General features: G+C 42.5%; 3 protein-coding genes across 4 annotated transcripts; all 3 read right to left on the bottom strand.

Annotated features, from left to right (window-relative positions):
• Positions 1 to 1043: 1043 nt before the first annotated feature.
• On the bottom strand, positions 1044 to 3849 carry LOC102712468 (zinc finger protein WIP2-like). Its single transcript, XM_040527177.1, has 2 exons — positions 2955 to 3849; positions 1044 to 1529 (listed from the first exon to the last, which is right to left on the bottom strand). The coding sequence occupies exons 1-2, from the start codon at positions 3804 to 3806 to the stop codon at positions 1044 to 1046; spliced, it is 1338 nt and encodes a 445-aa protein (XP_040383111.1). The 5' UTR covers positions 3807 to 3849.
• A 6290-nt stretch (positions 3850 to 10139) lies between these two features.
• Positions 10140 to 19682, bottom strand: LOC102707144 (beta-1,2-xylosyltransferase RCN11). 2 transcript variants are annotated; one of them, XM_015840656.2, is made up of 6 exons: positions 18879 to 19682; positions 17365 to 17514; positions 14248 to 16138; positions 12479 to 12558; positions 11056 to 11239; positions 10140 to 10984 (listed from the first exon to the last, which is right to left on the bottom strand). In XM_015840656.2, exons 1-3 carry the CDS (start codon positions 19593 to 19595, stop codon positions 15419 to 15421), a joined length of 1587 nt encoding a protein of 528 aa, XP_015696142.1. In that variant the 5' UTR covers positions 19596 to 19682; the 3' UTR covers positions 10140 to 10984; positions 11056 to 11239; positions 12479 to 12558; positions 14248 to 15418. The 2 variants fall into 2 exon arrangements, with proteins under 2 accessions (XP_015696142.1, XP_015696141.1); XM_015840655.2 differs by having other exon boundaries at positions 10140 to 11239; positions 12470 to 12558.
• A 2090-nt stretch (positions 19683 to 21772) lies between these two features.
• On the bottom strand, positions 21773 to 24592 carry LOC102706869 (tonoplast dicarboxylate transporter-like). Its single transcript, XM_040527013.1, has 6 exons — positions 24046 to 24592; positions 23458 to 23962; positions 23134 to 23177; positions 22881 to 22976; positions 22283 to 22793; positions 21773 to 22171 (listed from the first exon to the last, which is right to left on the bottom strand). Exons 1-6 carry the CDS (start codon positions 24505 to 24507, stop codon positions 22137 to 22139), a joined length of 1653 nt encoding a protein of 550 aa, XP_040382947.1. The 5' UTR covers positions 24508 to 24592; the 3' UTR covers positions 21773 to 22136.
• Positions 24593 to 27089: the final 2497 nt, after the last annotated feature.

Genomic DNA, 27089 nt, shown 5'->3' with positions numbered 1-27089 from the left:
TGACCTATCGTTTTACATGTCTGTTAAATATATCGATTCGAGATGCTTACAAATAGGTATCGTCTATGGTTTAAACATGCCCTTAAATTTAGAGGCAATATGGCATAGAAAATTACTAGCTTGGCAAGCGTTTAGGTTGGTTAGTCATGTTTATATGTGGGTATGCTTGCACAGAAGAAGGTACATTGATAACAGTAGAAACTTGACTGGAGCAGGAAATGCGGGTGAAGGTTTTTCCACATGCAGAACTGACATTAATGATGTACCGCATGCATTGCAATGGCAATGGCAATGGCAATGGCAATCGTATGCAGTCGATCGTCATCCTCCAAATTAAATGTTACTACTGTTTATATGCAGCGCTAGATCGATCGTCGTTATACTTGTACAGTTCGATCAGTATCAACAAGAATGATTAACAAGCCTGGAGCTAGATTTACTGCTTAATAATCATCTGAAACTAAAGACATCAGGGCATTCCAACCCAACAACTAGGATGATGTCTATAGCATTAAATAAGTTGCTATATAGGATAAAAAATGATGTGACAAATGAATAAATGAGGAAAGAGAATAAAACCATATCTTGCATGAGACATGGTTTCTACACAACATCCAAGATATCATGTGAAATAAATAGCATTAAATTTAAGTGTGAAATAGTAGTGTTTGCATTGGAAGAGTAGTGTCTACTATTAATTTCTTGATGATGGGAAGCTTATAGAAACTATATCTAGTGTTATGAGTTGGGAAGGATGAAGAAACTTTCAGGGACAACACTGGTTCTTTTCCACCATGAGTTAACATATCACAGCACGGTTACATCGAGATCACCAGCACATACAGGCGATCATATGATCGGTGCTAATCAAGCTTGAACAACCAGCTGCTAGATCAAGAATAGTAAGCACGAACACGTACTGACCATTTCCAGAACCCTAATTAACCGTAGCAAAAACAACAGAAGCAACAAAGTAATAATAGAGGTGGTCGTCGTCGTCGTCGTCGTCGACGACGACAACAACACTAGCTACACCTAGCTAGCTAGCAATGGCCGGATGAGCGCGGCAGGGAGGAGGAGGCGGAAGCCCTGGCGGCGGCGGCAGAGTAGGAGTCGTGGTCGATGTCGGAGACGGCGCCGTCGTCGTCGTCGTCGAAGGAGAAGCCGGCGGCGTGGCCGTGGCCGAAGGCGCGGGCGTGGTCCTTGAGGGAGCGCTTGTGCTTGAACTCGGAGCCGCAGAGGCAGTACCAGAGCTTGCCGCAGTTCTTCTCGTGGGTGCGCCAGTCGCCCTTGACGGCGAAGGCCTTGCCGCACTTGCGGCACAGGAACGGCTTCAGCCCGTGCTTCCGCTTGTAGTGCGTCTGCAGCGTCCGGAAGTCCTTGAGCGGCCGCGCCCGCGGGTGGTCGATGTTGTTCCGGCACCCCGCCGCGCAGCAGTAGCACGGCAGCCGGAGCATCGCCGTCGGCTGCACCCCGCGCAGCGACTCCGGCCCCTTCCTGTACTGCGACCCGTGCCCCCACATATGCATCTGCATTTTTTTTTTCATCGTCACACCCATTTCAGTTATTCTATACTATATCAGATTCTATCCGGCCCTCTTCAGTTTGGAGGAATTTTAAAGAATTTGAGGAAAGTGAACTGTTTTCTCTGAAATTTCTGTAAAATTCCTGTAATCCGAAGAAGCCCTAAGAGTTTTTCATCGCCGTGCATGTGTGCATATATTTTGATCACTCGAGCTATGAAATTAAACACACTCCTCATCATATCATCATATGCTCGATCAACATCTTATTGTAGATGCAGAAATTTTTGTTGTGTATTCCTTTATTATCAAAAATCATATGCTCGTTTATTTCAAATGTAGGAGATTCAGTTTTTTTTTGTCTCGTTTCAGGAAAATCAGCACCATTTCACATTTACTCCTATATACTGCAGCTATAGCAAGCCAGTACTACAAGTAGCATAATCGATCAGCATATTCAGTTGAGAAGCAGAGAGAGAACTGAGAAGAAACTTCATGCATATGGCAATTAGTGCAGCTTGCTACTACCACTGGTCTTTTGAAAGTGAGGGCTCTAGCTACCCCCTTTGCTAGCTAGCTTGTGTGTTTGTGTTCAATGTGTTGGTGTTGTTCCTTTAAAGAGAGCAGCCATAGTGTGGCACTGTTGGCTGCATGCCTACAGGAAGCACACTGCAGATCTCTTGCTGTTCTTGGGAGATGTGTGCGGCAGCTAGCTGCCCCATGATATGTGCCACAATCTTATGCATGCTTTCCAAATCATGAAAGCCTGTCCTGAAATAACCCATGCATCTATTAGCCAAATCTTATTGAGCCCTGAGTCCTGACTGCTGTGTGATCTGGATTCTGGACTACTAGATTGCATCATAGCAAGTGTAGTACCACTAGTATAGTAGTACTAGAAACTACCATCAGAAAGTATGTAATCTGATGAGATCAGTGGTTGTGTACTAACATAGTGAGAGAGGCAAAGATACAATCTTCCCTGGGATCTCCACTGCAGCTTGGCCACTCATATGCATTCTCCAAAAGCCAAACAACTCAAGGAGAAAAGCATAAAGATTGCATGCATGGTTAGCTAGCTAGCTAGCTAGCTAGATAGCTATATCTGCTCCTGGCATGCCAGTCTAGTTCAATCACACAAAAGGCAGACACCACTGTGCATGCTCCTGTGAGCTCAAGTCCATTTCATGGCATGCATCTGCTCCAAAGCTAGCTTGATAGCCACCCCCTTCTACTTTAATTATAATCAACAAATCATGACCAATCAATCCAACAAAGTCATCACAGCCATGTGTCCAAGAACTAGAACAATGTAACACCCAGCCCACAATTCTTAAACAGCAACAAGATCAGCTATTCAGATGAGATGATTGTAGTAGAAGTAGCTAATATATATGTTTTAGCATAATTAAGATGATTATTAGCTCTGACCTGCATGTTGTTGTATCTGTTGAAGGTTTTGAAGCAGACAGGGCAGGAGAACTGGGTTGGGCCGATGAGGATCTGCGACGGCGTGGGGATCCAATACTGGCCCTTGTTCAGCTTCCCGATCGGCGTCGACGGGAACCCTAGCGGCACGATCTCGTCGTCGCCGCCGCTGCCGCCGCCGTCAACCTTGCAGTCCTCCTCGTCGTCTTCATGCTCGACGCCGGCGCCGGCCCTGCCGGAGAGCCCGGAGAGGAGATCGGCCTCCGTGCCGCCGCCGGCCGGCAGGCCGATGCGCAGGGCGACCGCGGCGTCGACGTCCGCCGATGTCCCAGCCTCGACGTCCATCGGGTCGCCGCCGCCGTCGTCGTCGTCGCCGCAGCAGGAGGGCATGCAGTTGAGGTCGGCGAAGAGCGGCACACGCGCGGCCGGGGTGGCCGTCGACCCGGCCCCCTCCTGCAGGTAGCAGCAGCCGCCGTCGCCGTCGTCGTCGTCGGAGTCCGAGTCCGCCGCTGCATCCACGACGCCGCCGCGGCGCGCGCGGCGGGAGGCCGCCCCACGAGTGGGCGACAGCGACAGCAGGGGCAGCGCTTCCCGCAGCGGCGGCGACGGCGGCGTGCTGTCAACCTGCTGCTGATGCTGCACCGGCATCGTCGGCTGGAAGAAGGCAGCCGGGTACGAGTACGACTGATGATGGTGCGCGCCGCCGCCGCCGCCGGCAGGATACAGAGCGGAGTAAGACGGCAGCGGCGGAGGGAGGTGAGCCGCCGCAGCGGCGGCAGGTTGGCCGGGGAAAGAAGCCGACGTGCAGTAGTAGTAGTAAGGGTTCTTGAAGAAGCTAGTGTATGGATCTTCCATTTGGAAGAAACTCTACTACTGCTGCTGCTGCTGCTGCACTCTTGCTTGCTTAATTTGCTTGTGTTCTTGGCTGGCTACTGCTGCTTGCTGGCTCGCTAGCTAGCTTGTGGGTGAGCTGCCATGGTTGGCAAGGGGTAGTTATAGTGAGGAAGGTAGGGCAGGGCAAGAGAGAGAAGCTAGGGCCAAGAGGGGAAAAAATTATGGGGAGGGTAGTATTGTTCTTCTGACGGTTGCACTCAGCTAAGGGGAATCCTAAGCTTTACCAGATGAGATTGCTGTGTGCATGGAGAGTATGTGCAGGTTGATGATCGACCAGGTATATGGGGCTCCATCTTTCATCATGAGATCAGATATCGTTTTTGGACACTGTCGCGGCCTTCCGGCCAAATTCAACTCCATTTTGACTTCTTGTGTTTGAATTATATTTGAAACAATTATGGATAATGTTATGGAGATATTTTTCAAGAGAAACGTACATATGAAAAATAATTCCATGTGTCCCTTCTAAATATTTAAGAAGATATTATTCAGAGTAAGGCTGTGTTCTTGGTTAGGTTGACACGAACGTAGCAGGGGATTAATATATAATTAATTTATTATTAGTTATAAAAACTAAAAAAGTTTAGTATAATTTTTAAAGCAACTTTTTCTATAGGATTTTTTTTTCAAAAACATATTGTTTAACAGTTTGAAAAAAACATATGCGTGAAAACCGAGAGAATATATGTTAGGAACAACTCGGCTTAAGTGTTGAAAGATTGATCAGGTGCTGGTATCAAATATTTAGGACCAGAATGGCGTAGCTATTAATTATTTTTCACCGTTTACAAGAGATAACATTTTCTGGATAGCCTTTAATTTTCTGAGTACATATATATTGATGGAAACATGATATATAGAAATGTGAGCTTAATTAATTAAGGTATACTCGGGAGGTGTATGGGAAATTAACATTAAAGGCACCCTATATACAGTCTGAAAAACTGTTTCATTATATATCCAGCGGTGGAGGCATGATTTAGATTTAGACATGGAAGAGGCCGAAGAGTATTGGAGGGGACCTAATACAATATTACTTGGGTTAATAACATAAGTAACTGTATGATTATATGTAAAAAATATTGTTGGAGCCTTGGAGGAGTGACGGCCAGTCTCCACCAACGATTATATTTAACAAAAGGTTTTAAAACTATGAAAATGGTTTCGTGGTAATAGTCTAATTTCATGTCCATAAATGTATATGCCATTTGGAACTTGACGTGGCTTTATCTCTCTTTTTTAACATGGCCAAATATATTTGCACATATAACAATAACACAAGAGATTATGACCCTATTGTTACCGGGTTTAATACCGTGTCTCGGTGTTATCGTCAAGATTGGATCTCCTATAGTTATCGCTCCCATGTTTAGTTACCGATATTGATTTTGGGGCTGGTTTTATGAAAGGGTGGACTAGGACGTTAATGTCAATTTGTATCCACAGCTATCCATTTATATCAGTGAGCTTTTACATACTGTGTAATTTTTAGAGCTCCTTTTAGAGTGAGCAGTGCTATGTGTACAACAATCATGCGTACGATTAACAGCAGCACGCGTAGCGGCTCGGATCGGCACCAAATCACGGCGACAGCGACTGAAATCGTACACTGCTTGTACGATTTCTTTATACGTACATCAATTTTCTTTTAGAGTGCTCCATCTTACCTCCCTATAGGTAAGAGAGGTACCAATCAATCTGAACCATTGAATTATTTATTTATTTTATTTATTTTTACTTCCTAATGAATAAATCACAGTAAGGAACGGAGCATTAAAGATCGTAATTACTCTTTATAAATTCCAATCACACATGCATGGTAGGTGTAAATTAATTATACTTCACAAAATAAACTAAAATTATAGATTTTACATGTGACAAATAAATTTCAATAAATTTCAAATTTCAAATATTTGAATTAATAATAAGAACTTAAGTGAATATGGTACGAACAATGATACTATACATTAATAATTGAACTGCAGTGATTTACAACAAACTTTTAAAATTCACATCCAAGATTTAGATGCATTTGATTGTGAAGATTTAAAGTAATCTTTTTTTTTGTATTAACCCTGATTAGGGAAAAGAACCATGTAGCTTATTCCTAAATTATAAATAGTTCAAATGTTTTAATTAAAACTATTATAATTCAAGCATTCTATAATTTATAATTTGGATACTGAAATTCAATTCAATATGTAACATGATTTTTATTATATGCTTTTATAAATTTAATATCACTAGCAATATACCTGTGCTAACGCTATGGCTCAATTTAATAATGTAAATAAGATATTTTAAATTCTTTTAAATGCAATTGTATATAGACCAAACATTCAAGCTTATTTGAATATCTGCTATTATTCTCTTCACAATCGACATAATTATACCATCATATTATTACTCACCTTTAAATGATAATGTAACAACACGCATGCGCACACACATAAAAACACTCTAATCAAGTAGCATTTTTAATATAAAATTACCGAAGGAAACAAAAGTATCGTTAAACATGTGCTACAACTACGAATCAATTGTGAAAGTGGCGTTGCACCAGGCATCTACTAACATACATTGCTGCTACAGATAATATTAATGTGTTGTTAGCCACGCGAGTGCTATTGCATCAGCTGGCTACCAACATTCATTGTGGTTAAGAACGATGCAGACAACAGCGGTGTGATCCGCCAACCTTTAATGATTCTACAAAATAGTTTATCTTGTATAGAAACTCTCCTAATATAAAAATAGTATATTAAATATTAGATCCTTACATGAAAAAATTAAATATATAAGATTTAAGAAGGAAAATTCTTAATTAGTGATCATTGCACGATATGTCGTTGACTTTCCATATTAAACGTTTATGTTAAATGAAAACATTTACCTGTCATAAGAGAGAAAGATCTGATCATTAAATCGCTTACAAATGTTTTAGATCGTTATATGTGTCACACGATGATGATAAGTAAAACAAGTTGGTGCACTATATGATAGAAAATAAGAAAACATTGGTGTATTCCATATTAGACTCCAATAATTACCTTCAATAGAGTTTAAATAACAGCAAATGATGTCTTACAACCTATAAGGTATGAGCAACACTAGCCATTGGATCAAAAGATAATGGATGGTTTATAAGGGCAGTCCTAATGAAAGAAACTGACACAATTAGCATAGTATAAGAAATCATTAAATCATTTTTCACGTGGATGTGTCTTCAAGTAATAATTGTTTTTCCTTTTTCTCTCCTAACTCTATATTCTTGTACCAATGGTGAGCATGAAACATACGCCCTAGAAACTGGTGGTTTCTACCATGACGAATTCAAATGGTTTCTTGATGTATTAGGTTAATAGAAGACTTGGTGTACCATAAAAAGTTTCTTTAGAGCTAACAATTAGCACCATGAGTAGGAAATAATCATAATTAACCCTATAAAGACAGAGAGAATAGCTAGCTAGGAACCAACCATGCAAGAAACGGTTCAACGGAAAGGGACAGGAAGAGCAACTAGCTGCTAGGCCAGGCATGCAAAAAAAAAAACGCAGGCATAATAAAAAAAACAAGTCCCAAAGACAGCAAAAGAAAAACTATCAGCTAGCTTTTCACATCCAGACATTACATGGTTGACGATCTTGATCATCTCACCATCACCAATCTAGCCCGGCCGTGCGTGCCGCTCGCCTGCCCTGCCTGCGGCGACAGCCAGGGCGTGATCCGCTTCGGGGCGCGGCCGGCGCGCCTGGCCGGGCCGGGGCCTCCACCGGCACCCGCCTCGGAGCCCGCGGCGCGCGGTCGGCTGCGGATGGAGACGACGCCGTCGGCTCGACGACGACGTACGTACGCGCGCCTTGCTCCCATCCCGAAGGCTAGCACGCGCACGCGCACGCTCGCATCGCGTGCCCGCGGCCCGCCCCCTTCTTCTTTTCTTCCGTCGTCGTGTGATCGCTCGCTCGATCAGCTGCATGCCTGCCTGCCTGCCGGAGGAGAAGAAATCTGCCTCGGAGTTTGCGCCGTGCTAATCCCACGCATGCAATTAGGGCAGTACAGCGCTGAGGCAACGGAATCACGTAAGATTAATCATCCTACTATAAATAACATCATTAAGTCAAGAGAAATCCGGTCACCGTCTTTTTGTACGTTTACTGCTTAGACACGTGCTCCCAGGCTACATGTATCATGTCTAATAAAAAAACTTAAGCATTGGTCAGTATGGGATAAATACAAACATAAAAGATATACTAAATATGATATAGATAACTTATTGTATAACCTGTTTGTTTAACTGTATGTATACAATTAAGCTATTGTATGTGAGCTGCTAGTAAGGCCAGTCTCAGTACATGTTTCATGGGGTGTCATGCATGCACATTAAATAGGGTGTCATATCAGTAAAATTACTGACTTACACAGTCATTACAGAGGGAGTTTTATGAGATAAGAGAAGACTTTGAAACTCCTTATCTAGCTCGGTTATCTAGTTTACAGTCTTAATAACTATGTTACGAAACTATGCATTGAGGCTGGCCTTATTTTCATTCACACCGGGCGGGGTTGTTCAGTGCAGGGCAGCGCGAGCTGAGCTAGCGCATGCATGCAGCAAGACCAGCAACAGCTTGTTCGTCGGGAAGAGGGAACGTGGCTATGTAGTAATTTAATGCTGTTGATCTGGGGATCAAGGGAATAGTTGAGTAAATTAGTGAAGGCGTTTAGTTTGTTCTGCCGGCAGCTACCTCCGGAAATCTCTCTGGTGTAAAGTTCTGGTCGCAGACGGACGATCGAGGGGAAGTGTGTATGCACGCGCGCATGGTCAGATTACATTTTGATCTTTGTCGTTTCAACTGGATGCATGTGTCCCTGGTATAGTAGCTAGCTAGCTAGAGTCGTTAATTTCACTAGAATACTCCGTATGTTAGCGCAAATTACTACCTTTTGTTCAACGTAGAATACACATGCTCTGAACTAGCACATCATACATCCTCTTAATTAATTAATCCGTCCTCTTAGTTACTCCCTCCATCCCAAATTGATAGACATATTAGCAAAAGGAAAAAGTCCCAAAATGATCAGCGTATTACACATTGAACCATCAAGACGCAGCCGTTCTGTATTTAAGGGGCGCTAGTTTCGAATGCATGCACCAACGCATTAATCCAAGCACCTAATATGCTGCTTAGTACCCCGTGTAGTATTGGTCCATGCAAAGTCCATAGTATGCATGGCATGCATGCATTCATCTTGCAGTTATTCACTACATGCATAATACTCTAAGCATGTAGGAAAAACGCTAAGCATGCTGAGATTTATTTCGTTCTTGGTCTTGGTGCACAGAGATTATACGTCTATCAATTTAGGATAGAGGGAGTACATTATAATTTTTGATTCTTAGAACATTAAATTTCATTGAAACGTGCGGGGAGAATGAAAAAAGTAATAATAGGCTTGCCAAAAAAAAGTAATAATATTTATAACTAGTTACTATGCAAGTACACTATTACGGAGTATATATACTATATTAATTTATAATTGAAAGTTTTTCGTCTAGAAAAGGTGTGTTAGATTTTTAGTGAAAAAAAATCACGATTGCTAAAATATTGCGGCATGTCTTCTTTTTGGTGATAAACTTTCAAATGTTTGCAGTATTTCTTCAAATATTTGAAAGTTTTTGTGGAGTGGATTTGTGTTGCGTTGTTATCTTCTATTTGTACACCATTAAATTGCACTTAATTTGTGTGAGCGAAAAAAGTCTAGATCGCACAAGGGGGTGATTGTGTGTAGCTTTTGCATGCAAAAAAAACAAATGATATAATTACAAATAAAAATAATTTATGAATAAAACTTATATATGTGTGTTCTTAATGATCTAAAAACAAATACAGGAAAATAAATTATGATGAAAAATACCAAAATTATCTCCAAATTTAATGTTAAAAATTCAAATTTGATGTATAAGCATAAGAAGAAACGAAAAAAAATACAAGGACGCAAAATGTTTGCAGGGACAAGATCACACGACATATTTCTTGAGGGCCCAGGGCAACACTATAGTTATATTTCAGCAAGTACATGTAGAAGTTATAACAATGTAATTGCATTATAATTATACTATAATTTTTTTGAGGGGCAATTATACTATAAAAACATTTTCACCTAAAACGGTTGCGGCAGATTTCAAGATAGTCAAATAAATTTGTATTGCTTTTGGTATAATATATATATTTTTTCTGAGTAGGGTTTAATTTGCATTTTAACATTGTTTCACACGTCAACTTTTCCTACCTGTTGAAATAGAAGAGAAATGCATTAATGAATAACCACCAATTATGCTAGCTCCATGCACGCCGCTGCACACACTGCTACTACTATACCACAACATTGTTCGAGGACGGCAATTGCATCATCAGCCATGATTCTCATGACACGCACGGCTCCCCGGCAATGAAATTAAGCCGGCCAGGTTTCTTGTAATCTAGGGTGCATGCATGCATATATGAACAATCACACAGTGGTGCATATTTATATTCTCATGCAGTCCGCGATCGATCGATCGACCGACCGATTCTTCTGAGAATCCAAATCGAAAGATTCAATTTGCATGCAGCTTCGCAGCAGCATGATCGACACACATACTACTACTACAGCTTCATTGATGCAACACTATAGCAAACGCAACATGCACACAGACCTCTCTCTGCAGCTTGACACTGTGATTACCTAAGCCATTGCACTGTGCTCATGCCTATGAAAACTACTGCATGCATGCGATATGCCGGTCGCATGAATGCATGTCGCTAGCACGTACGAACTACGTACTACTACCACACTGTCGATCGATCTCTCGATCGAATCCATCCATCCATCCATGCAGAGCCAAATCAAACACTGAAGCATGTATATGTATACTGAAGCAAACACATGCATGCATGCTGGTAGCTACTACTAGTAGTAGCAAATTGAACTTGCCTCGCAGATGCAGCTACACGGGATGCAAATGCTCTCCAGTGCAGCATTTGGTTTTACATGCATGTCTCGACCTCGACATGATCATGGAGCAAGTCATTCAGTGTCGTCGTCGTCGTCGTTCGATCGATGAGATGACGCACAGGCATTCATTTCATTCATGGACACACCTGAAGGAGAGAAACAAGAGAGAAGGAAAAATTGCAGGTGTAGTAGTAGTTAGATGGCATTGAATACGTACACTGTGCGTGTACATGGCGTCGTAGTGTCGCGGTCCATTCCGTCCGATCGATGCATGGATGGAGGAGGCGTCAGATTAAAGTGTGCGAGCTGTGCAGCACAGTGCATCCCTCTGCATGCAGTGAGCAGTGGCCCCTGTCCAACCGCCGTCTACTGTTCCAATTGATTAGCCATCGCTGCAATCCCTGTGCCAAGGAAGATCCATTAATCTTGCGAAAAAAACACAAACCCAAAAGTTTCTAAATTGCATGATTACATTTCTCATGGTTCTTTTCTACTGGGTGAGACTAGATTTGGCTATATGCATTCAGAGCATCCTAGCAACCCATCTAAATTTGGTCATCCATATCTTTATTTGGATGATTATCTAAACTAGTTTCATCCTTCATATCTTTTTATACTCCACTAGATCATCTATATATGACATCATCTATATCTCTTTAGAGGATGGAGAGAAATTATCTAAATATGAAGGTTCTCTCTTCTACTTTTCTAATATGGATGACATCTAAAAATAGATGATAGGATAGCCGTTCTGTTGGAACTTAATTTATAGTCTTTATCCTCTATTTTCAAAATAGAGGATATGATAGATGAGTTGTTGGGGATGTTCTATGCATCCTAACTAGTAACTAACAATATAGAGGCCAAAGGTGTTCTCAGTGCAACCATCTTGATGTAATTAGCCGGATTCAATAAAAACTTCCATTGTCTTAAAAAGTTATTACATGCACATGCAAAATTTGATCAAAGATACATCAAACACATAACAAGAGGTGTACATATATTATGCATACTCTATTTTGCTAGGAGAATTCGGATTGTGCCCACCTATCAGTGACGCAGAGGGGGTGAACTAATTATAATTAACAAGAGCACATAAATGTACCAGAAGAAACATACACATTCACCATTGACAATCAATTGAGTGATGGATATTGCAGTGTTTGGAGGGCAAGGACGGTGGGGGGTGGCCCAATGAGGTAGAAAAGGGGGATGATACGTACGAGATGTCATGATATATATGATCCGGGCAGGCGGGCAGACAGAGTGGGTTCAAGGTATAAACCATAAATTCCAAACAGTGAGGCCATTTAATTGGAAATAGTAGCCAGAGAACAAGGGACTGCTGGTGTGATGCATACATAGTGTTGTGGTTGCACGGCGGGACAAGAGGCAGACTGGATCGATGGCATTTATGTCTGTCCATCCATCCATCCATCCTAGAGAGAGGATACACTTAAAAAAGGGCCCAGTGTTTGAAAGTGTTAATTAAGGATAATATTTGAAAGTGTTAATTAAGATGATACATGACGGATGAGTTTATAATAATTATGCGAGGGCACAACGGATAAACTTAAAAATGTTGGTAGGTTGGTTTTGAAAAAAAAAAGTTATCTTAAATGGAGACCTACATTTCTTACCTGGAGTTCATCATCCCACCACCATCAGTCGTCTCAATCAATGCGCATATTGCTTTCTTCTTTCTTTTCGGTCGCTAGCCCTGCATGCCCAAAATCAATCAAATCAGTTATATCTGTGTGATGGATAGATTAATTATTCAATTTGCATTCATGTGGGTGGGGATCAAATTAAGTCTCAATTAAGTCTAAGCTTGTACAGATGAGGAACTGAGGGGATTATTCCATTTGAATTGGCTGGAAAAATCCGTGCCGTACTCAATCAATTCTAATAATCTCCATATTTAAAAGAAGCTTCAAAGTAGCAGCAAACATATCATGCATAGCTCTCCGTATTTCAAGCTTGGTGGGGCTCATTGTCTCACCTCACGGTCCGGTGTACCACATAAGTCTGTTCTGAGGTGAGCTTCTGCTGATTTCTAGTGCAGAAAATTAAAGGTTGTCACTTGATGAACCTGTCGATCTATCAGCTTTGTTGCTATTCTTTCGTTCCTGAATACTTGTCTCTCGATACTATTCACAATCTACTTTGACCACTCTTGTTTGGGTAACACATTTATTACATCTTTTATTGATCAAAATATTATAATTTAAAATTATTGACGGTCCAAGTTAAAGTAACACTTGTCAATTGCGTCAAGTAAATAGGAACAGAGGAAATTAGCTAGCTAGCTTTTGTCTGATTAGTGGCAAAATGTACATGCATGTATATGTTCTTGTCTAGCTAGGCCTTGATGTGTAAATCCATATACACACATCATGTATAGATAGTACGTACCAGATTTACTAGTGTTTTAAGCATAGTGCTAGTACTGTAATCATCACTCTCACTCGCCAATCCGTGCACATGTTCATGTCTCAAGAAATAGTTTGATCAAAGTTGAACAACTGTTTTGTATGGATCATAACTTTATTTCCCAAAGCTAGCCAGATAGGTCTTCGGATCTTGGTTTAATCTGGCTTGTCATGTTGTAGGTTCCATTTGGAATGCTCGAATGTGAACAAACAATGTTGTACTAGGAATAATACTATCTTATTTCAAGTACTATGTAGAAGCTTCTTTTTCTAGAAAATTAATCTTCTGCATACTCCGACCGGTTAATTTTCGTATGATTGTGGACACTCGATTAGAAAAGTACCCAAAGCATTGATACCCTGACCGGTCAATTTTCATTGTAATTAAGTTAACAAAGTACTAATACAAAGTTAATACTCCATTCATTTCCTATTATGTCACTCTAGATTCGTGCTACGTCAGACCTATTCAAGTTATACCAAGTTTATAAAAAATATATATATTAAGATAAGTTTGATTAAATTTGTCAAAAATATATTAAGGTTTAACGTAGGGAAAATCCAATTTAGAAAGAAGAAGCTATTTTGGAACGGAGGAAGTATGAAAAAGAGGGAGTATAATACAGAACTTTATACAAATATTATTCCTGAATACATGCTGATAAAATTTAGTGGTAAAAATATATCTTATTGACTGAAAGGTCAAGCCGACATGTTCTTCTATTGGAGGGACCAGAGAATGCCAAGAAAGTACCATTCATGTTTAATCTATCTAAAGATATACCACTTCATTTCGGCCAATCTAAATATATAGTAGTAGCTGAATACTAAGTAGGTATATTCAATGTATGAAAGTTTGTCCTGCACATTCTAAATTTAAACAAAGTGGGTACCAAATAGAGTAATTCTTTGAAACACAAACTGTCGAGAAAATAGACCACCTGCCAAATCTATTCATTGCGAAGAATAAACCATACCTTTGCCAATTGGAAGTCGCATGAGCCCCAAGGCTGTACATCAGTACATGTACTGTACCAGTACCCCTGTAACCACCGGCAGCACCGCCGCATCCGAAGGCGTCCGGACCAGGCCACAGCCGCCCAACCAAGTAGAAACCGGAGGCAATTCCGGTTGATCTTGGGCCACATAAATGCGAAGGAAACAGGCATGATTTCGGCCGGAGAGAGCGAGCCATCACCCATCATCAGCCACGCCCATAACAGGAGTGGATCCAGTCCAGGCAGCAACACGGCATGTGCTCCTCCGGGACACATGCGCATGCAGGCAGGCAGGCAGGGCAACCACCGTGCCCACAGCCCCCGTTTCTTCCTCCTCTTCTTCTTCTTCGTCTTCATTCCTTCCTCTCCTTCCTGCAAGATCGATCAACATGGCAGCACAAACAGTAGGTGAGACATAAATGATAAATAACAGCAACAAAGCTTCGAGCCGAAAGAAACACGCCCAGGCGTGTAAGCAGGGCCATCCCCACAACAATAGATCAATAATAATATATAGTATCGTCTTCCCCCACATCAATAAAAATGGAGTACAGTAATGGCAGGCAAATGGAACAAAGTGAGCAAGTACGCAGCTGGCGTTATGAGCCTGAGGACTCCGTTTCATCTTCCAGAGTGATGAGGCCGCCATGGCTTCAGCAATCAGCATCATGGCAGAAACTAGGGCTAGTCATGCTGAACCATGCACAAAGGAAGAGGGCATGACAATTTGCCATGCTCCATTTAGGCAAGTTTTTTAACATCTGAATAGTGGGAGAAGCACTCAAACACTATGCATTAACATACAAGAATTGTCGCTGAATGTCCCAAATGATTACAATTACAGTTTGGGGATTGATCTCGCACACCATTGATTCATGGTAAGAGTGGTGTGGGCAGCATGGATTTTCATGTGGTTGGTTGGTGTCAGGAAGGGGATTGGGCTATCTTCTTGTTCCACGATTATGCTGGTTAATCAGCATAATTTCTCTCCGCATTTGGCAGCATAAAAATTCCTCCGATGAGGTGATGTGACCTGGTAATGCATCAATTCACTGATCACAGGTGCATGCAACCTCCTTCCTTCCCATTGAAATTGTAAGCACTTGTGTTGTTAGTGTGGTGACTTTCATGATGAATACCTAACTCTGTCTCAGCATCCAAGACCTTTCAGTATATTACTCAATTTATTAATAACATCAGTGACTCCTGCATATGATCCAGGGAGATTTATGGCGTGATATTCTAAGCTCTTCCAGTGTGAGATCAATGCAAAATGAGGGCGCCGATACATGCTGCTGATGATCTCCAGAACTTTTGTATCTGGGGCAGCTGAAACCAAGTGTGTTAGACCAGCCCCATGTGCTCCTATTACTACTGAAGCTTCCTGGATAGCACGGAGTTGCTCCTTCATGTTCATGTGGGCAAAAAGACCATTGATGACATTTATTTTGCATTTCTGACCTTTTGCCCAGCTCTCAATTGCCTCATATACCTCCTTCTCGTTGCTTAGTCTCGATTCAACCTTTCCACTGTGCCGTGGATGGGCCAAGTAATCCTCTCGCCGAACAAAGAGCACATTGAGTCCATTTGATGTCTTGGCTGACAATATGTTATCCCTCAGAAGATCAAAAGAAGCTAAAATCATCTCACCAAATTCAGATAACCTTGCAGTTTTCTGGTGGTCAGGTGTTTCTCTAAGGGACTCAGCAGAAGCACCTTCACAGCTAAAACTCTCACTAAGCCCCTTAAATAGGGCAGTCTCATAGCCTAATGGTGAAAGAACTGCATGTCGAAAACAAACAGGGCCAGAGAAATTCTTAACATATGTCACATTTGAGAAAAGTGCTTCCCATGTTTGCTCCAGTTGTGCCTGTGAATGCCAGATCATATCAGTTCCAGGGTGAAAGCATATACACAGGGAAAACTTAAGTAAACACTCTATTCTTTAAGTAAAAAATTAGCTTCCTTGCTAAGTAGCACATAGAGATTACTTACAGTTAATCAGACAATATGCTGCTGCATTCATCAAGTGATATTTTCATGTTTTCAGTTTTGGTTGAATAAAACCTATGTGCTGCTCCAGGGCTCCCAATTTGCAAGAGGACAGAAATCATTGTGCAAGGAACCTTACTCAGATATTTTAATGACATCATTACTGGAGTAAATAGAAGAGGAACATAACTTTTTTTGGCATTTTATGAGCAGGTTTTGAGATGATTGATCATGAGGCATGCTACAAAATGGCAAAATGGTTAATCCCAGTTGACTGATTTTACAAGCTATGACCAATAAAGTCAAAGTTCTGCTTCTTGTTTCACTTTTTAGTACTATATCAGTACTCCCTCCGGCTTGACAATACTTGTCGTTTTGGACAACCACACGGTCTCCAAACTCTATCTTTGACTATGATTTTCTATTATAATGTGTATAATAAATAAATAAATTTTTACTTTTATGAAAGTATTCTTAAGGCTTATTTATACATGTTGTTTTAGTGTGAGCAAAGTAAATATTTTTAAAGTTATTAATAGTCAAAGTTTTAAAGTTTGACTTTAACCTTGTCCAAAACAACAGTAATTATCAAATTGGCGGGAGTATAATTGACTGTAAATGTAAAACTTCTCTAAGATGACTTCGATATTTTCCTGAAGTGTATTAAAATGTACTACAAATTAAGCTATTTATGGTAACCCCAAAAGAGGAGAAATCACATGATAAACGAGCAAAAAAGGAAATGGAAGTGTGGCAGCCTGACTGGCAAGGAAAAGGGGAATGAAACAGACTAATTACCATATAGCTCATGAAATAGAACAATCCCCCGTCTTTTCGCTTATGCTTATGCTTCTAAGCCAAAAAATGAATTTTAAAACTTAAATTTGGAGTTGGTTTTGGGGTTTTTTCATCGTAGTTTTTTACCAGCCTTTGCTTTTATATCGCTAAGAACACGTGAATAAAAGTTTTACCCACAAATTAGTTTTTAATCATTAATAAGCGGTTTGCTTATGCTTATTAAAAGCAAAACAATGAGGGCGCTAAATTGCATCGCATGACAAATCAAAGAATTTGCTAGCGCAAATGCATCACATATTCACATACCTTGCAATGTCCATCCACAAAGACCACATTAGGGCGGTTAGATAAATTTGTGACTCTGGAACTGACATATGCACTGTACCAGTCCGTAATTGTATGGAAAAGGTTTGCATATTCAAACCGAGTTACTAGAAGTGTTGGTTCTTCAACCCACTGCAAGAAATACAATAACATTAGAAAGGAATTTATCCTAGGGGAGCTTTATGAAAATATCTGTGATATGTATAAATTGTTCAAGAAATGAATCATGCAATATAACAGAGTCATGCAATGAATCCAATGGTCTGCTTCTCAAGAAGTTTATGTATTTCTTCATAAAAAGCCCAATGTTATGTTATAAGGCAAGAACGATACATCTTGGAAGCTCAAAACAGACTACCCATCTCCTTGTAAAATGCAATTTGCTAGATAGCGAACTATTTCTGTATGATAATATAGCGAATTTGCAAACAAAGCACTAAATCAAATAACCAAAAGCATGATTACGGTGCATCAATCAACGCGCCAAATATGCTACAGTTGCACAGTGTCAATGCAGTTAACTCAACCAATCAAATAACCAAAAATTCTTTTCTTCCCTAAACCAAATAACCAATTCAAAATCTTTATTCTTTATATATAGCAACACTCCTAGTAGGCTCTCATGGACTGTATATCCCACTTGTGGATATAGAGGCCAGATATCTATCCATTATCCCCCCAAAAAAAAGGCTAGTAGACTCTCATGGAGTTCTCACGTTAACCACACAAAAAGAAAATTCTATTGAATTACTGCATCAACAGAAGAACAAAGAGAAAAATAAATAGAGGAAACAAAACAATTAAAACCATTAACTTTGAAGACTGAATTATAAAATGTAAGAGTTCTTGCCGGCACCCATGCCCCTCATGAAACAAAAAGAAAGGAACTCATCAACCTCGTTTAGGAGTTCCCATGCTAGCCAGCTGCTATCAATAAACCTGTGGCGTGTGCTAATGTCGCTACCTTGCCATTGCCAATTTACCAGATTCCACAGTGGGTACTGTACTCCTGCTTGCCACCCCGAGCGGATATTATCTTGCTGAACCCAACAAACCCAAAGTCAATTGCTTGCTGCTAGTCCTCAGTCCTCTGTTGCAGGAGCAGAAGACAAAGGACTGAGTACCCAAACTCAATCACACCCTGGCCTTCTTAAAATTTCCTGGCAATTGATTAATAACATTTGGTGGCAATTACTAAAGGAACTATGGTATAAGAATTTTTCCTTTTATGCACATTATAGGCATCGTCCCACCTTTCACCATGGATTCTACAATGGAATGAGGAGTGGAAGACTGCTGGAAATTCTCTTCCAGAAATTTAGAAGCGTCTGGGCACAGATACTACTCTAACCCTACTCCTACAATTCAAATCATTCTTGCCAAATTTATAGATATATGAAATGCTCTCACAAAGTTTTCATAGGAACTGGATCCAACACACTTCAATCAGTTACCGATTTTACACTTCAAATCTTAGCAGCTGAGGTAAAGAGTACCTGCGAGCAGTGTAGCTCACCGGGCGGCACGACGCGCGCTGAGTCGAGCAGCGACCTCATCGTGTGCATCCCGATCCCGCCGGCCGGCACGTAGGCGTCGAGGAACCGCGCTTCCACCAAGGGCCACGTCCTCTTCGCTGCCGCCCCCTCCACCTGCAGCGCGCCGGGCTCGTACTTGGGCAGCTCGTCCTCCTCGGCGCGGCCCATCACCTGGTCGAGAGGCTCGCCGCCGCGCGACATCGCGATGAGACCCGGGTCGAGCCGCACCCTCCCGCCCTCGCAGATCGAGCTGCGCAGCGTCTCGCTGTGGTGGCACCGGAACCACCCGCCGCCTCCGCCCCGCGCGGGGAGCAGGTCCACGAGGCGGGAGAACCCGTTCCCGAAGTACCCCTCACAGGAGTGCGGCGGCGGCGGCTGAACCGATCCGGCTGTCCACGGGAGGAAGGAGGGGAGGCGAGGCCATGGCTTCTGGGAGCCCGCCGCCGCCTGCTGCACCTGCCCACGGTCTTCTTCCTCCGACACGGCTACGGCTACGGCTTCGTGCTCGGGGTCAGCGGAAGGGTGTGGCACTGGCGACTGGCGCAGGAGGTACAGCGCGAAGGAGACGGCGTAGATGGCGAAGACGGCGAGGAGGACGCGGGGGATGATGCGGCGGAGCCGATGGTTGTGGCTGCTGTGGCTGTGGTGGTGGTTATGGTAGGTGCGTACGGGCATCATCGCCGGCCGGCCTCGGGTTCGTCGCCGCCGCCGCGGTGCTCGTCGTCGCCGCCGTCGTAGGTCGGGGGCCCGAACGGATCTCGGAAGAGGTCGTCGCGATGGGGCAAGGAAGAGCCGAAGTGGGAGCCGGTAAAGTGTGGGCCCACCGATCGTACGGCTGCGATGGTGTTTGGTGAGCCTTCGGCATTTTTGGACGGCTGCGATCCATTGCGCAATTTCTCTCTCTCTCTCTTTTTCTCCTACTAGTAGTAGTGAGGTATTTCGTCGATCTCGCGGCGGCGGCCGGAACCGTACACCGCCACCTCGACGTGGCTCACCGGCGGCGGCTTGGCGGCGGGGCGCCGTCGATCACGAGCTACCCAGACCAGCCAGCGTTTGCGGAGATCAGTTGCAGAGCGGTGTAACTAATGGCCGCCTCACCGATCAGTTCGCTGGTGATTGGTGAATGGTGACTGCCGAGAGCGAAGGTGCGGGTTCTTCTTCTCCAGAACCTAATTCTTTGCTTGGTAGATTTTTTGTAGAAATTTCCATTGCTTTGCTTCGATAAAGAGAAGAAGGATTGCCTGTTTGTTCGCTTGGTTGCAAGTCAAGGTGGGAAGAACAGAGATGGTGATGTTTGGCGTGGTTGGTTAGGTTTTAGATAAGAATGGATTGAATGTGAATTTCTTGCTTAATATTTGCTCATGAAGACAATTTCCCAGCGGAATGAATGTTACTCAATTACGCCGGAATGAATGTTACTGTAGTTCAGGGTCATAGATAATTGTACAGCAGATGTGATCAGGCTCTGGTTAAGGGGACCAAAATCAACTCACTTCTGATAATTGACATGTTCCCTTTTGATGCATTACAGTAGTTCAGTAGCAAAGATAATTGTGAGCTTTGATCCATCATGAACAAAATAGCTTCTTAGATATGCCCACAAAGTAATTATCTGACTGTCTGACATTTTTATCCTTCAGGAAGAGTACTGAAATTTTGGGATACGATTAGCTACAAGTTACACGTACTTGTAGCCTGCAGACTATACTAACAGGAAGTCAGGGATCAGGATGGTTGAGCAAGTTATGTGTTGAATCTTTTAAATGATATTTAATTTTGTGTCCGAGTCTTCTGAATGGTTTCAGAGCAAGATACCAGGATCTGAGGGTCAGAACGTATCTTTGAAACTACTTATGCATTTTACATAATAATTTGGTATGTCCATCACAGGATAGAGTGCAAGCAATTTGTTTGTAGTTTTACGGAACATAATGAACTCTGGAGAAGTAATAAATTATATCATGCTAATTCACGTCATGCAAGTCTACTGCATTGGATATAGAGAGATATGATACTGTAATATCGTTGCTGATGCTCACAAGCTACTAATGTAGCCAGCATTGGCGGATTCACCTCCCCGGCAGCTAGGCGGCTGTCTGGGCTTTCCAGCGCCAAACCATCATAGGATTAGCACTACGAGATACCAAACACTGCTAATCAAGTAATTATAAGTATAGATTATTATATTTGATTATAGTTATGCTTGCCCGTCGCCTAGGCTTTAAACAATCTCTGGCTCCACCACTTTACGTAGGATTGCCGCTTCCTTGATTCAACAATTTAGACCTATATATAGTTTTGATGGATGCTCATAAGCAACCAATGTAGGATGGCAGCTTAGCTGATTCAACAGTTTAGAGTAACTCTGCACTTTTCACATTTGGGTAGAAATTGAAATGCTGACAGGATTAAGGTAAGTAGGAGACCACATATGTTAACAACGGGGCATCATTGCAGACTGCAGGGTATAGGAAGATTTAACTGGAAATTACATTCTGCTGCAGACTGCAGGGTAGACGCAAGAGATAAATATGGATACCAATTACAACTGAGCCTTCAATCAAACTATACACAAGTAACACCAAGTCACCAACCATGTAGTGAAAGTATTTACTTGTTTTGCAGGCTTGCAGCTCCTGCAAATTGTGATGTTTTTAGTGGCCCCACTCCCTTACAATGTTTACCACTCACACCTTCCGAGATGGACAGTGACATATGAACAAACTACTAATAATTGAGAGTGCTTATCACTAGTATCTTTTGAGATATTCTTTATACATGTTAAAAAAACAAATTATGACATGCATCTCATATAAGCCATCAACCAGTAGTTTGACAATATCAGGCTTTCAGGCTTCTTGTACCACACATTCAATTCTATTTAATATATATGCGGATACTCTTTTAACTTTACATACTCTGTGAAGAACAGCAAGCTATAGCACCTCTAGAGGATAAGGCGTGCAAATTGTACGCTCATATGAAGGATATTGATTGTTTGGGCCTTTTGCATTTTGATCATACTTCTATTGTCTGCTTCTATTGTCTAACAAGAAATCTGATCTCCCGGGGCACGTTTCAGATACACTAATACAGAACGGTTGAGAAACCCCTATGTTAACTCTCGTACAAATCATGCCCCTTACCCTCAACAATGGTCCGGGCATGAGATACAGAAACTACTTTACCGTACATCCTCAAAACTTCATATGTATGTTCCTATGACTTGCTGTCCATGCCAAAAATCACTGGTCCTGGATGATCAAAATAACAAAAAGAACATTAGATGAAGTCAGAAGAACTGTAAGTTACTGACCACTGACTAATTCTTAAATCTTAATGGTGATTTTGTGCAGGAATGTTACCTATTGTTGGCAGTAAGGCTGTCAGGGCTGCAATTGCAACAACTTTCAGGGGCAACCCAGTGGTCACCAGATCCTTGATGTTAATGTAGCCAGTACTGAAGCCAACAACATTTGACGGCGATCCGGTGGGCAACAAGTATGACAGCTGGGCCCCGATTCCGCTGGAAACCATGAGCAGTGCAGGGTGCACCTCAATGGACTTGGCCAGTTCAGCGAACAATGGCAGCACCAGCGTCGTGGTTGAGTCGTCAGAGGTGAACTCCGTCATGATGCCACTGAAAACGCAGGCCACAGGCACGATTACCAGCGTTGGCGACCCTTTCAGGAACCTGAGCCCCTCGGAGAGGATGTCTGTCAGGCCGCTCGTCCTGAAGCCATCAGCAATGGCGAAACCTGCGCCGAGGAGGAGGATGATGTTCCACTGGATCTTCTTGCACTTGTTCCAGTCCATCAGCTTCTCACCCTCCCTCTTCCGGCTGGGGATTATGAACAGCAGAGTGGCCATCATGATCTGCATTGCAAGTGATTTGCTTCTGTATAAGATCAGGTAAATGCACTAGCTCAGTAAATTTGTATTCGTGATTATTTCAGCACTTACAGTAACTGTGCCATCCCCGACTTTATTGTGGAACAGAACTCCCCATCCAGGGATGTTATCTGTTAGGTTCCTAGTCATCCATAGCACAATTAGGCCCTGCAAAAATTTGCACATTTCAGTTAGTTGCCAAGATGCAAATATTCAGTTCCAATTTGTGTGACAGAAACAAAGCCCTGCAGATCTTCAGGTTGAACTTTGTGGCCACAAAAATCAGAATGAGTTCTGGCTAAGAAAATTAGAAATAGAATTTTACCCCAAACACAGCCAAGACCATCTTCTCTGCAAAAGCCATTGGACCTGTCATAGATCATGATAGTAACCTCATCAGACAATTATTGGCTTAGATACTGAATTTGTGGTTGTAGCTAAATCAATTATTGAGGTATACACATGGTCCAATCAGAACTATCCAAGTGCTGAAACCTCACCAGTGGTCAATTGTCAACCAAAGTCAACATTTTTAACAGTGACAAACAGTCTATGATAAATTACTAAATGAGTAATTTTTTTCCTTTTTTTACCGAGAAGAAGATTTTACTAAGAAACAAGCAAGATGTAATGTCACAGATAGGAGTACCTAACAAGCTGAGCTCTCGTCTCAAATGGCTTCTGTCCAGGTAGGCAGAGAGGGCCTTTCCGGTGTTCTTGGAGCAGTACATGAAGCAGAGCGTGACCCAGAGCGCCAAGAAGAGAACCAGCGCCATGGGGAGGCCGAAGGACATCCATGAGCTGAAGGTGATGGGCTTCTGCTCCGGGAAGTACGCCGACCACATCCCCACCAGGATGATGTTCACGCCGGTGCCCGTCAGGGTGGCCATCCCGCCGATGGCCGACGCGTACACCACGCCGAGCACCACCGCCTTGGAGAACCGCCGCACCTCCTGCCCGCCGGCGCCGTCGTCGTCGTCGACGCCGGAGCCGCCGCCGCGGGGGAACCTCTGCAGGATCCCCGTCGCCACCGGCATCATCATGACCGTGCACGCCGTGTTGTGGATCCACATGCTGACGAACATCGTCGTGCCGGTGATGCCCAGCAGCAGCAGCGACGGCCGCACCGGGTCGCCGCAGAAGAGCGACGTGATCTGCAGACTAGTGTTAGTCAAAGAAAGAAGAAGAAGAAGAAGAAGCAGTTCGTCTTGTTCGGCTCAGGCGAGACGGTGCGCACTTTGAGGGCGAGGCGGCGGTGGATGTGGTAGTGCTCGATGGCGAGCGCGAGGATGAAGCTGCCGAGGACGAGGGAGATGACGTCGTCCATGTACGCCTTGGCGACGGCGTCGGAGGAGGAGACGCCAAAGACCGGGAAGAGGAACAGCGGCGCCATGGACGCGACGGCGAGCGGCACGGCGCCGGTGACCCACCAGAGGAACACCCACGCGAGGACGCCGAGCATGTTCCGCGCCTCGCCGTGCCCTGGCCCGAGGTCCACAAGCGCGCACACCGCCGCGCACGCCGCCGGCCCCGCCGCGATCGCCGGGTACCTGTGAGCGAGCAGCGCGCGCACCCTCGCCGCCGCCGCCGACGCCGCCGGGCGATCACCCTTCGCCATCCCGCCCCTCACGGGCGGCGGCAGCAGGGGCGCCTCCACGTCATCCGACGAGCTCTCGCCGAAGCTGCCGTTCTTGTCCATGCCGACGATGGCTCGTTCGACCGGATCCTACCAGTCCACCGCCGCCGCCGTGGATGGCATCGCCTCCTCTTGACTGGTTTTATAGCAGCAGCTGGCCGCGCGAATCTTAAAATGGATGGAGAAGTGTGCATGGTTTCGTATATCGTCTAAACTAGTCTTATTCTTTATATCTTTTTATACCTCACTAGATCATGATTCTCTATATCTCTTTGGATGATAGAGAAAGCTCATCTAAATATGATGGTTCTCTTTTTAAATATATAGATGACATATAATAGGGTAGTTGTTTTGTTTGAAGCTTAATTTATAGTCTGCATACTCTATTTTCATGATAGAAGATAGGATAAATGAGCGGTTAGGGATGGTCTTATCTGGGCAAGTTAAAATTTCACGCGAAAAACAATAAAATTCACTGAAAAGAAAGAAAAAAACGCGCGAAAAATCAGCACGTCGTTTTTTTCTTTCTCAGGCGCCACGTGGACGCTCGGTGGCCAGGGAAACTGGGGGGCGGTGATGAGCTGTCGCCACGTCGCAAGGTGGCATAGTCTCTCCAGTTGTCTGTCACCCTGTGGCTTCCGTCGGCAAGCTCGCCACGTCAGATCCTGCTCCCCTGATTTTTTGGAGGATGTCTGCAGATGCACCGTGCTTACTCTAGTATTAGTATTTGATTTGATCGAATTTGTTGGGGTTCAGAGAAATTTTCTTCTAACTCGGCGAAAATCTGCTCAAGTGTAGAAACCGTTTAGGAAGAGGCTGGAAAAGCCTAGAGCTGATTTTCTTTTTGGGTACACCAGCAATATAAACACTGAAAGAACCGGTAGCGAGTACATGATGCACTTCTTTTTAGGAAATTGTACCTATAATAAGTTGGCAGTTAGGTGCGATCTTAGTACAACAGCTTGATAATTGAACACCCGACATTATTATTTTGAGTCAGATTATTTATCGGTTGTTACGTACACAATTTTTGAGCCCGTTAAACGATATGTTTTTTCTAAATATATTTATATATAGAAGTTTGATATCTTATTTTTATACAGTATTTTTAAAATTTTATAATAATTAATTTCATCACTTATAATATTAAATAGCTATAAAAGTTAGATGATAATTCATCATCTATATTCTAGATACCAAAAAGTACGTACAGGGGTGGAGCTGCTACATGCCTAGGGGTGCCCAGGAACCTGGTTTGGAATTTTTATAGAGTTCATCTATTTTCACCATATATATATCACCTTAATTTAAATTTAGACATATGTAACCATCTAAAACTAATTCAACGCACTAAAAAGTAAAAAGCAAATAGGTGACATATACTTATATTTCGTTTTATATTTCGTTTTAGTTCCGCCCGTAAGGACATAGCCTATAACTTGGCAAGTGGGTCCATTCTAGCAAAAGAATTTAATAATTTTATTTTTTTGTGCAATATTTTGACTAGTGTGTGTTGTTTTGGTCAACAAGTGTTTCATTAATATTTTCACGTCAAAATGCAATCACATAGAAATTATACAGTTATACTTTACAATCTTCTTGTATTTAATCTATAAGAATTACGTTGCCAATTCAATTCTTACATTGGTTTTGATTTTTTTTTCTCCACCTTCTCAAATGTCAACTGAAATTCAAAAAATTTCTACATAAAAAAATTAATATTGACTTACAGTTACTAGAATGATAAGAATTGAGTATCCTTATGCTGTATGCAAGTATATTAAGAAAATAAATTGCAATCACATGTTAAGTTATTGTACTAGCTCTTGTACTATATCGCATCCTTCTGACACGTTGGTGCCCCGTGAATGCAATTTATTTATTGCATCCACATGTGAAGTTAATGTATTAGCAAGGTCACTTCTTAAGTTATTGTAATATGGCCGCGTTCGTGGGTGAGATGGGGGAGAGTTAGTTATCCGTGCGGAAAACGTAGTAATAAATTAGTACATGATTAATTAATTATTAAAAAAATATAAGATAGATTAATATGATTTTTTAAAATAATTTTTCTATAGAAAATTTTTATAAAAAATACCCCGTTTAGCTGTTCGGAAAGCGTGCGCGTGGAAAACGAGGAGGTAAGATAACTTACCCCCTGCTGGCGCCATATACTAAGTTGATGTATCTTAGATGCAATTTACTCTGATTTTTTGGTATCTTTGTTAAGGAGTACTTCTTTTGAAAGAATCATGGACATGGCAATTTCATTGAAAATAGTATAAGTGACCAGTGGGGTATTCACAGGAAGGAAAAACTAAGGATGTAGTACATGTTAATTAGGGATTTGCGCTAATCTCTTGGCACCTGCTAGCATCCAGGTTCTCCCTCCCTCTTATTTTTGCTATGGGCATTGTTGTCGGTAGTTCTGTTTGGCAAAAGGCTATTTGATTCCTCTCCTTCCAAAATTTCCAAGTGTAGTAGGGATCTTTTTCCTTGCCTTGTTGCCAGCACCTCTCACCACTTCTTAATAAAATTATACAGAGCTCTCATGCATCATCAAGAAAAAGAATTCTAAAAGAACTTTGTCTCAATTGTGAATTTCTGATTCCTTACCTCGCTTTTCTAGATAGCCAGATCGGAAG

The sequence above is a fragment of the Oryza brachyantha genome, chromosome 8 (genome assembly GCF_000231095.2).
Source record: "Oryza brachyantha chromosome 8, ObraRS2, whole genome shotgun sequence".
Classification (NCBI taxonomy): Eukaryota; Viridiplantae; Streptophyta; class Magnoliopsida; order Poales; family Poaceae; genus Oryza; species Oryza brachyantha.
Note: the sequence above shows the minus strand (reverse complement) of the source record. Positions and strands in the feature narration are given on the sequence as shown.